Source organism: Rhinopithecus bieti, unplaced genomic scaffold, assembly GCF_001698545.2.
Source record: "Rhinopithecus bieti isolate Rb0 unplaced genomic scaffold, ASM169854v2 scaffold_2435, whole genome shotgun sequence".
Classification (NCBI taxonomy): Eukaryota; Metazoa; Chordata; class Mammalia; order Primates; family Cercopithecidae; genus Rhinopithecus; species Rhinopithecus bieti.
The window spans coordinates 193,189-204,718 of NW_016803909.1; the positions used below are offsets into that span (position 1 = coordinate 193,189).

The 11,530-nt window shown below is 44.2% G+C and overlaps 1 protein-coding gene across 1 annotated transcript in view; it reads left to right on the forward strand.

Moving 5' to 3' along the window:
• The first annotated feature begins 109 nt into the window (after nt 1-109).
• PSMA6 (proteasome 20S subunit alpha 6) overlaps nt 110-11,530 on the forward strand; it is a 42,771-nt gene continuing 31,350 nt past the window's right edge. The window contains exon 1 of the mRNA XM_017858762.1: nt 110-270. Coding sequence (XP_017714251.1) covers nt 252-270 — 19 coding nt within the window. The 5' untranslated portion in view covers nt 110-251. The remainder of the gene's footprint in view (nt 271-11,530) is intronic.

Sequence of the window (11,530 nt, forward strand, 5' to 3'; positions counted from 1 at the left end):
ACTCCATCTCAAAAATAAATAAATAAATAAATAAATAAATAAATAAATAAATAAATAATAAAAGAGGTTTAAGAGGTTTCTTGTGCTTTCTATGACTGCATCAGAACAGAGAATGTCAGTATCCAATAGGATACCAATGGAATTCCCTGACAATTCCATCCATGTGGCCCTGCTGGAGCAGGGTAGTGTCCTAAGCTGGGAGAATGGGATGGAGCCTCCACCTCGTGAAGTAGCTTCCTTTGGAGGTGGCTATGGCACGTCTTCGGAGAGGTAAGTCCCTCACCCAGACTTGTTGCTTAGATGTACTTATATTACTGATTCTTTGAAAATAAATCATTCTTATATTTTATTCCTCTTTTCAATGACCTTGCTCTAGAATCCAAAGCTGCTTTTTTTTCTGTCCTGTATTCCATGACTGGACAGTCTATTGCTATTAAGTTGTTATACGTATATATTTTTCTATACATATATACTCATTTTTTATTTTTCTATACATATATACTTATTCTCTATGAACTCTTTTGTAACATGTTTTTTTTCACCTGACAGAAAATGAAAAATTTTCCCCATTCTTATAGTCACTTAATCCTCATGTATTCTTTTTGCGTGTGTTTGTGTGAGATGGAGTTTTGCTCTTCTAGCCCAGGCTGGAGTGCAATGGCGCGATCTCAGCTCACTGCAACCTCTGCCTCTCTGGTTCAAGCAATTCTTCTGCCTCAGCCTCCTGAGTAGCTGGGATTACAGGCATGCGCCACTATGTCCAGCTAATTTTGTATTTTAGTAGAGACAGGGTTTCTCCATGTTGGTCAGGCTAGTCTCGAACTCCAGACCTCAGGTGATCCGCCCACCTCAGCCCCCCAAAGTGCTGGGATTACAGGTGTGAGCCACCGCACTCGGCCTCATGTATTCTAATAATAATGTAAATTCATAAAAAGGGGCAGCCACCTTAAACTAGAGCATTGCTGGACACCATAAAATACTACTTGCATAGCTGTATACTCACAAATTTCTACTCAAGGCTTGCTCTGTTCAGAAGGAAATCTGTGTTCACAGAAGCTGAACCCTGATAGTAGCTATTGGCTCAAATTAAGGGTCACGTCCTTTGGCACTTAGTGCTATTCTGGTAGGAGTGGTCAAATCCTTGATGTAATGGGTCTTTTCTAAGTCAGGCCCTCTGATCTCCAACTCCTAAAAAAATAAACTCTGGTCAGACCATGTTTTTAAAGAGAACATCTAAGGAACAATTGCTGCTTTATACAGATAAAGAACGTTTTATTTGTTAAAGCAAATCATGTAACTCTTCGTTCATCAACCCACCAAGGAAAATTTATGTGAGGAAATCAGTATTGATTAGTTTGTACTTTATACATGTTATAAGAATGTACTTTTCGGCCTGGCATGGTGGCTCACTCCTGTAATCCCAGCCTTTTGGGAGGCCGAGGCAGGTGGATCACCTGGGCCAGGCTGGCCAACATGGCAAAACCCTATCTCTACTAAAAATAAAAAATTAAAAAAAAAAAAATGTGCTTTTCTTCCACTCCCACTGCCAGTATCACCAGAGATTCCAACTCCATCCACATTTTGGTCTCATTGTTTCTTTTCTTTTTTCTTTTTTTTTTTTTCTTGAGTTGGAGTCTCACTCTGTCACCTAGGCTGGAGCACAGTGGCGTGATCTCAGCTCACTGCAACCTCCACCTCCCGGATTCAAGCGATTCTTAAGCCTCAGCCTCCCGAGTAGCTGGGATTATAGGCACGCACCACCATGCCCAGCTAATTTTTGTATTTTTAGTAGAGACAGGATTTCATCATGTTGGCCAAGCTGGTCCTGAACTCCTGACCTCAAGTGATCAGCCCACCTTGGCCTCCCAAAGTGCTGGGATTACAGGCATGAGCCACCGCACCCAGCCTGATCTCATTGTTTCTTAACTCCAGTCTCATGATTTGTTGTTGTTGTTGGTTCTAGAAATGGGGTCTCACTGTGTTGCTCAGGCTGCAGTGCAGTAGCTATTCACAGGTGTGGTCATAGCTCACTGAAGCCTCAAACTCCTGGGCTCAAGCAATCCTCCTACCTCAGCCTCCCAAGTAGCCGGGATTACAGGCACGCACAACCACGCTTAACTGATTTGGTGATTTTTGGCTCCCTATGAGATGGCCAACCTTTTTGATTAGTTTCAGGATTGTAAACTTTCAAGTTTCTTATTTTGTCCACAGCCTCCTTACCTGCCCCACTCCTTTAACCCAACCACCATTGGGTTAAATTCCCATTGACCGGTTCTTGGACATACCCCTTCCTCACCTAGGAAGCTTCTATTGCCCTTTCTCATCTGACTTTGCTTGCCTTTCTGCCTACCCTGCCTGTCAAAGCATTAATGAGAGGATAGCTTCAATAGCAGTGCAGATTCTTTCATACTTTTTACCTCCTTTGATCTCCATCTTTTCAATTCTAAACCTTATTTTGAGTAGCCACAGACCATTCCACGTTCTCCACTCCTATATACCATAGTATTGCTAGAAAAGTCATGAAATTCCCATTAATTTCCTGAAGGAGCTCTCCCAACCTTTGCAGTCTTAACTCTGCAAAAGTAAGTTGCAAGCAGCTAATCTCCTGGAGCCTTCATTTCCTTTTCTGTTAAGTGGGGAAGATGGGCCATCACAGTGCTTCTCAAATTTAATGGGCATAGAATCACCCGGGGATCCCACTCAAAATGGCAGTTCTGATTCAGATCTGACATACCTCATGATGCCAGTGCTGCAGACTATAATTTGAGAAGTAAGGGCCTCAATGAGCTCCACAATTATATAAACAATAGTAATAAAACGACACCCGTGAGTCCAAGTCCTGAGTCAGTCACATCAGTCTCACGCTCAGCAGACTTAACCAGAAAGTAAAAGCCATCTGTTGTGAACCTCTTCATCAATGTTTGCCTTTTCCAATAATTTTCCTCTTCTGAATCTTTTCTCCCTTTTCTTTCCTAGGTTACTTTAAAAAGAAAAAAAAATATTTTTTTTTTTAATTAAAAAATAGAGACAGGATCAGGTTGGTCTATGAACTCTTGGTCTCTATCAGTCCTCCTGCCTTGGCCTCTCAAGGTGCTAGGATTACAGGCATCAGCCACCACTCCCGGCCCTAGGTTACTTTTTCCACCTACTTCCATACTGTTCCTTCTTGCTGAATTGGGATCTTGTTATCAGTTAATTGTTTTCCTCCAGCTCTTTCCCATTTACTTATAAATAGCTTTAGGCTTCTGACTGGACAAAACTGTGCTTTCCCAGAGACAGTTTCATAGCAACTTTCTCAAAAGAAGGCGTCATCTCTATCACTGGTTTCTTTCCAATTCTACATTTGCATCTGAGCAGCTTCACCTGAGACACTCAAACTGAACCACTTTGAAAACAGCTTATTCATAATAGTGTAATTGACAATAATGAAATTGGAAGTAACTATTCAAAATAAGGGAAGAAGTAAATAACTATAGTTTAATTTTTTATTTTTTGAGACAGTGTCCTGCTGTCACCCAGGCTGGAGTGCAGCAGCAGTGTGATCATGACTCACTGCAGCCTTGACCTCCTGGGCTCAAGGAATCCTCCTGCCTCAGCCTCCTGAATAGCTGGTACTACTGGCATGCTCTACCACCCCCAGATAATTTTCTAACCTACTTGTAAATTAAAAAAAAAAAAAAAATTTAGCGACAGGGTCTCACTATGTTTCCTAGGCTGGTCTTAAACTCCTGGCCTCAAGCAATCCACTTATCTCAGCTTTCTAGAGTGCTGGGATCACAGAAATGAGCCATTGCACCTAACCTAAACGTAACTTTTAATGTTACAATGATTAAAATGATACTTTGGGAGGTCAAGGCAGGAGGATTTCTTGCGTCCAGGAGTTCAAGACCAGCCTGGGCAGCCTGGTGAGATTCCCCCCATCTCTACAAAAAAGACAAAAATTAGCTGGGCATGGTGGCATGTGTCTGTCATCTCAGCTACTCAGAAGGCTGAGGTAGGAGAATTGCTTGAGCCTGGGAGGCAGAGGTTGCAGTGAGCCAAGATTGAGCCATTGCACTCCAGCCTGGGCAACAGAGACCCCACAGGGTCAGGCTAGAGTGCAAAGGAAAGATCTCGGCTCACTGCAACCTCTGCCTCCTGGGCTCAAGCGATTCTCCTTCCTCAGCCTCCCAAGTGGCTGGGACTACAGGCACACGCCACCACACCCAGCTAATTTCTTGTATTTTTTAGTGGAGACGGGGTTTCACCATGTTGGCCAGGCTGATCTCAAACTCCTAACCTCAGGTGTTCCATTCACCTTCACCTCCCAAAGTGCTGGGATTACAGGCGTGAGCCACCGTGCCCTGCTGATACTTTGTACATTGGCATAGAGTCAATGAAAAAGCAGCTCCAAAATGGTATGTCTAGTAAGATTTTTTTTTTTTTTTTTTTTTTTTTTTTTTTTTTTTTTCAGGCGGAGTCTCACTCTGTCGCCAGGACTGGAGTGCAGTGGCCAGATCTCAGCTCACTGCAAGCTCCGCCTCCCGGGTTTACGCCATTCTCCTGCCTCAGCCTCCCAAGTAGCTGGGACTACAGGCGCCCGCCACCTCGCCCGGCTAGTTTTGTATTTTAGTAGAGATGGGGTTTCACCGTGTTAGCCAGGATGGTCTCGATCTCCTGACCTCGTGATCCGCCCATCTCGGCCTCCCAAAGTGCTGGGATTACAGGCTTGAGCCACCGCGCCCGGCCAAGATCCCATTTTTTAAATGAAGGAAAGAAAATACTCGGCTAGTCAAGTGTGGTGGCTCACACCTGTAATCCTAACACTTTGGGAGGCTGAGGTGGGAGAATCTTTTGAGCCCAGGAGTACAAGACCAGCCGGGGCAACACAGGGAGACCCTATCTTTTACAAAAAAAAAAAAAGAGAGAGAGAGAGAAAGAAAGAAAGAAAATACTTGGAGGAGAATGTCTGGAAGGAATAACATTTCATTGATTCTACAATGTTAATAGATATCTCTGGATGTTGGGTTGTGGATGATTTTTACTTCATCTTCTGCACAGTCTAAAATTTTTACAATAGGTGTAATAGGATATTAGACTAGAACTTTTCTTTTTCTTTTAGGAGATGGGGTCTCACTCTGTTGCCCAGGCTGGAGTGCCATGATGCAATCATAGCTCACTGCAGCCTCGACCTCCTGGGCTCAAACAATTATCCTGCCTCAGCCTCCCAAGTAACTGGGACCATTGGCACACACCCTATAAGGTGGACACCACCACACCTGGTTAATTTATTTTTTGTAGATACAGGGTTTTGCCACGATGCCCAAGCTGGTCTCAAACTCCTGGGCTCAAGCAATCCTCCCAACTTGGCCTCCCAAAGTGCTGGGATTATAAATAGGCATGAGCCACGGCATCCAGCCTTTAAAAATTTCTTGCAGATAATCTCTCCTTTCCATTCCTGTTGCTACTTACCCCAGTTCAGACCTTCAAAAACTTTCACTTGGTCTATTATCAATAGCCTCCTGGCTGACGTCCCCAGTGACAGTTCCTCATAAATACAGCTACCAAGTTTATCTTCCCAAAGCATAATTCTAGTCTTGGCCACTCTCCTTGCTCAAAAACATTAAATGTCTCCCCATAGCCTTCCAACTAGATAGAGCATAAATTCCTTAGCTTAGTATCCAAGGCCAGCTCCTTTCATTTGTACCCTAATCCAAAACATTTTTTGTGTCCTAGTTAAGTTAGGCCATTGCCTAGCTTGCCCTAAACACAGGCTCTTTTCTTCTTCCTCTGTTTATTTATGCCACTCCCATTCCATGTTGCATTGTGGTACCTACCACATTGCTCCTAACATTGCTCTTAACACACCTGTTAAGAGTTCTCCCTGTCCTAAGCTGAGCTTGGACATGCATCTTCCAACAGGTAGTCTTACATTCCCTCTGGCCCATGAGCATATAAGGTCATTTTCTCATCTGTGCTGCTGTTACACATTTCCTTATGGACTACAGACTGCCTCATGTTAGCTTTGCTTTCATTCTTGTTTCATCTTCCCCATGGAACTCTGGTGGGGATGCCATCAGGTACATCTGTGTGTCTCCCAGAGCAGCTAGCCCAGCTTCTTGCCCAAAGAGGGGGCTCAGTAAATGTTGAATTACTTTGGAGAAGTTGTTTGAAAATGTCTTCCTGATTTTTACCTCTAATGCCTACTTCTCCTTTAAGTGAATTCCCCTCTTGCTCCTTGGTATTTTGTGTGTGAGCTGGCTAAGTGGGAACTTAATCTGTGGTGTCTGATGCCTCACTGATCCTCAAAAAATAACTTCTCAGTGCCATCCTCTATAATCATATGATATATTCAGTGAATTAAAGGTTTATTCATTAGACTTCTACTCTGTACATGGTACTGTAGTAACAAATAAAACTTGCTATGTACTTGTTTTTTTTTTTTTTTTTGAGATGGAGTCTCACTCTTTTGCCCAGGCTGGAGTGCAGTGACACAATCTCGGCTCACTGCAAGCTCTGCCTCCCGGGTTCACGCCATTCTCCTGCCTCAGCCTCCCGAGTAGCTGGGACTACAGACGCCCGCCACCACGCCCGGCTAATTTTTTGTATTTTAGTAGAGACGGGGTTTCACCGTGTTAGCCAGGATGGTCTTGATCTGCTGACCTCGTGATCCGCCCACCTCAGCCTCCCAAAGTGCTGGGATTACAGGTGTGAGCCACCGCGCCCGGCCTCTTGCTATGTACTTGTAAGACATCATCCCAGAGTTTTTAATCTTTGGAATGTTTCAGTGCCTAAATCTGCTGGCCGTGGTTGATTTTTGGAACTTGCCTTTGTTTCGCCATTATGGATGAAATACATTTAGAGTGAAGTTTGAGGATCTCAGCTGAGATTCATCAAGTCATTCAAAAGCAAGTAGAAAATAAAACTGGAGTCAGGTGCAATGACTGTAATCCCAGCATTTTGGGAGGCCAAGGCGGGAGGATCGCTTAAGCCCAGGAGTTCAAGACCAGCCTGGGCAATATAGTGAGACATCTCTACAAAAAAATTAAAAATCAGCCAAGCATGGTGGTGCATGCCTGTAGTCACAGCTACTTGGGAGGCTGAAGTGGTAGGATCACCTGGGAGGCAAAGGTTGCAGTGAGCCAAGATCGTACTACTGCACTCTAGCCAGGGTGACAGAGCAAAACTCTATCAAAAAAAAAAAAAAAAATGTAGCACACTCTTGCTTTTCTATCAATAACTGGACTCTCAAGAACTAGTTTCTAAATTAGTGGCTGAAAATATTGGTCAAAATGATCAGAAACCTCATTCATTTGCATTTTCTCTCTCCCTCTCTCCAATTACCCTCAAGAGAATTTGGTTCATTCTGAGCATCACAGATGACTTAATTTTGTGGTAAGAAAATAGGAATTAGAGTAAGCCAATTAGGAAACCTCAAGGAAGAGGAAGTGTCTCTAGGCTAAAGGGAAGGCTGTTGAGTCTTATTTCCTCTCTGTTCTTGACTCACTTTCTTAGTGACCGGCCAATCTCTGCACCTCCCTTTCCCCACCCTCAGGAGCTGGGGGTGGGGATGGGGAATAGAGTGAATAAAGTCTAAATAAAGTTCATAAAGATTCCAAGATGTAGGGAGGCACCATGAAATAATTGATCTTGCACTCCCATCCCCCATTAACATTAATGGGTGAGGCTGCATGTGTGTGAGACATGATAGGTAAGAATTAGCTGCTTTCCAAATTAAGACAGTGAGTTTCACTTCTGAATAATAGCAGTGTGCAGTGCAGGCCCATGCAGTGCAGGCCCATGCAGTACCTGTTTGGTTTCATTCTTTACTAGGGATAGATTAAAGCGAAATAGCTGACAATTCAGGCCTTATTCATCAGTGGGCCCCCTTCTTTCCCAAAGAAGCTGAGTTCCAGTCAAATAGTAGGTGGCTTAATTTCACCGTAGTGGACTCTATGTCTCTTAAAGTGGGTATAGCATACTCACCTGTTTGAGAGAAGAAACTGAGATCATGGTCACCAAGTAATCTGTGGCAAGGCTCAGATTCAAACCCAGTGCTGCTGACAGAGCAGAACCTGGCCATTTTCTTTTTTTTTTTTTTTTTTTTTTTTGAGACGGAGTCTCACTCTGTTGCCCGGGCTGGAGTGCAGTGGCCGGATCTCAGCTCACTGCAAGCTCCGCTTCCCGGGTTTACGCCATTCTCCTGCCTCAGCCTCCTGAGTAGCTGGGACTGCAGGCGCCCACCACCTCGCCCGGCTAGTTTTTTGTACTTTTTTTTTTTAGTAGAGACGGGGTTTCACCGTGTTAGCCAGGATGGTCTCGATCTCCTGACCTCATGATCCGCCCGTCTCGGCCTCCCAAAGTGCTGGGATTACAGGCTTGAGCCACTGCGCCCGGCCAACCTGGCCATTTTCAAAGTTCACGATATGACCGTTCCCTTCTCCCACCCTTCCCCATCTTATTTTTCAGTGGAGCTTTTGCTGTTCTCTCAAGCTATAAAGGGCTTCCTGTGTTAACATGCCTAAGGGGAAGCTGTATGTTAAAAACCACCAATGGTTAAGCCCAAGCCAGCTGGGGTCTTCCGTTGTGTCTTCCAGTATTGTGGGGAGACCCATGAGAATTCTCAGTGTTTTTCAAAGGCCTTGGCTTCCAGAAACAAGAAGCTGAGCATCAGGTTCTCATTTAAGGCAGAGCTTGGAAAAACGAGAAACATCAAAAGTCGTAAGAGGGTAATACTGAAGTTATTATAGCTAAAAACAAGGTGAACTGAAAAGCTAAAGGTTTTGGCTCGATAGAGGGGTTCATGCATAATTGTATTTAAATGTCCTTTGAGTTGAAGTGATACAAGTTTATTCCCTCCAAACCAAAGGACAGCATTTATTTTGGGGAATGGCTGAGAGAATCCAGGCACAGAACCACATTGACTGGTTAATAAGGGGATGGCACAGAAGGGAAATAATGATAGTTGTGTGACTGCTCTCTTGCTAAACACTGTATTGCATCCACCATTGGTACCAGAGGGTAGAAGAACCACACTAGATGTCACGGACAAGGGGGCAGAGGAGTGTTGCTTTATTGGAATCTGTGGTTTGAAGGGCTTTGAAGGGTTTGAAGGGGTTTGAGGGCTTATGAGAAGCATAACCTCATGTAAGTTGCCTCATGTAAGTCACAGAAGTCATACCCCAAACCACATTTGGTGCTCCATTTGTCCCTTTCCTTTACCCATAAATTTTTTTTTTGTTTGTTTTGTTTTTTTTTAATTTAAGTTCTAGGGTACATGTGCACAACGTGCAGGTTTGTTACATATGTATACTTGTGCCATGTTGGTGTGCTGCACCCATCAACTCGTCAGCACCCATCAACTCATCATTTACATCAGGTATAACTCCCAATGCAATCCCTCCCCCCTCCCCATAGTAGGCCCCGGTGTGTGATGTTCACCTTCCAGAGTCCAAGTGATCTCACTGTTCAATTCCCATCTATGAGTGAGAACATGCGGTGTTTGGTTTTCTGTTCTTGCGATAGTTTGCTGAGAATGATGGTTTCCAGCTGCATCCATGTCCCAAAGGACACGAACTCATCCTTTTTTATGGCTGCATAGTATTCCATGGTGTATATGTGCCACATTTTCTTAATCCAGTCTGTCACTGATCGACATTTGTCCTTTACCCATAAATTATAGAACTAGAGTAGAGAAATTTCATACTCTTTTCTCCTTCTCCAACACTCATCCAGAATGACTGAAGTCCTAGGTAGCGAACCATAGCTACTGGGGTGCAGGAAGAACTGAAGGATCTGAGAAAGATAAAAAAGGGAAAGATAAAGAGCCAGGTTCTTCTCCTCAGGGAGGAAGCTCTGAATTAGTGAAAATCTGGCCAGAGTCCTACGTCTTTCTTTACCCAGAACTGCTACATCCCTAGCTCTGTCCTTGCTACAGCTGTCTTTTGGGGCCCCTTAACATCGGGAGACTCCCCTAAGATGTGTATTGCAAGTGGCCAACTCACAGGGCACTGTGTTTCAACACCTACTAATATCATGTGGAAACACAGCCTTCATTTTTCTATTCCCTGCCTCACTAAAACTGCCAGCAGAGCACCTTAAGCTAAGGGCTTACATTCTTATCTTGCCTTTAAACACCATGTGATTCAGCATGCCTGCAGTCTCTGGGAATCTACGCTGCCACTTTCTACCTTTGCCTTGTGGGTAACCCCTACCTTCCACCTACCTCCACCCCCAGGGGAGAATGTGGGCCTTGCCAAATGGAGGCCCCCAGGAGATTTTCCAAGACTCACGAGATGTCAAGTCATCTCTAAATTTTTTCAAAAAACCAGAAAGTCATTTCAAAAAGTCTAACTTGATGGCCCCACAGAGAGGAAGATCAAACTTTCCACACAGACACAGCAAGTCTGCCACCCAGGCTTGTGTTAGAGCTGCAGTATTGGTACCCAGACATTTCTGAAAGCTCCCTGACCTAGGGGAAAGTCCACCTGAGTGAGTAGTTTAGCTGCTGCCTGGAGCCCGATGGCACATATTTATGAAGTCAGCTTCCAGGGGATTTCCCTTTGTGATGGAATTGGCAAAGGTTTTGTCTTTCTGAAAGATTTCCCAGAGGAATTCATTTGCCTATGTGAAAAAATCTCAAATTCTAATATAAAATTTCTGACCTTTTAGGGTTTTGAAATTTGGATCTCTCATTTACTGATATATCTTTTGAATAAAGAAAACAAGGCCGGGCGCGGTGGCTCAAGCCTGTAATCCCAGCACTTTGGGAGGCCGAGACGGGCGGATCACGAGGTCAGGAGATCGAGACCACCCTGGCTAACACGGTGAAACCCCGTCTCTACTAAAATACAAAAAAAAAAACTAGCCGGGCGAGGTGGCGGGCGCCTGTAGTCCCAGCTACTCCGGAGGCTGAGGCAGGAGAATGGCAGAATGGCGTAAACCCGGGAGGCGGAGCTTGCAGTGAGCTGAGATCCGGCCACTGCACTCCAGCCCGGGTGACAGAGCAAGACCCCGTCTCAAAAAAAAAAAAAAAAAAAAAATTAAAAAAAAAAAAAAATTAAACATAATAGAAAACCTAAACAGTGAGAATGCATATTCAACAAATGTTCTGAGTGCTTACCTCAGGCTAGGCACTGTTTGGTATTGAGGATACACTGGTGAACAAAACAGATGTGGCTAGTTGGGCATGGTGGCTCATGCCTGTAATCCCAGCATTTTGGGAGGCCGAGGTAGGTGGATCACTTGAGGCCAGGAGTTTGAGACCAAACTGGCCAACATGGCAAAACCCTGTCTCTACTAAAAATACAAAAATTAACCAGGTGTGGTAGTGCATGCCTGTAATTCCAGCTTCTTGGGAGGCTCAGGCATGAGAATCACTTGAACTCAGGAGGCAGAAGTTACAATGAGCCCAGATCGCGCCATTGCACTCCAGCCTAGGCAACAGAGCGAGACTCCATCTCAAAAAATAAGCCAACAACAACAACAAAAACAGATGTGGCCACCACCCTTAAGGAGCCTGATTTTTTTTTTTTTTTTTTTTTTTTTTTTT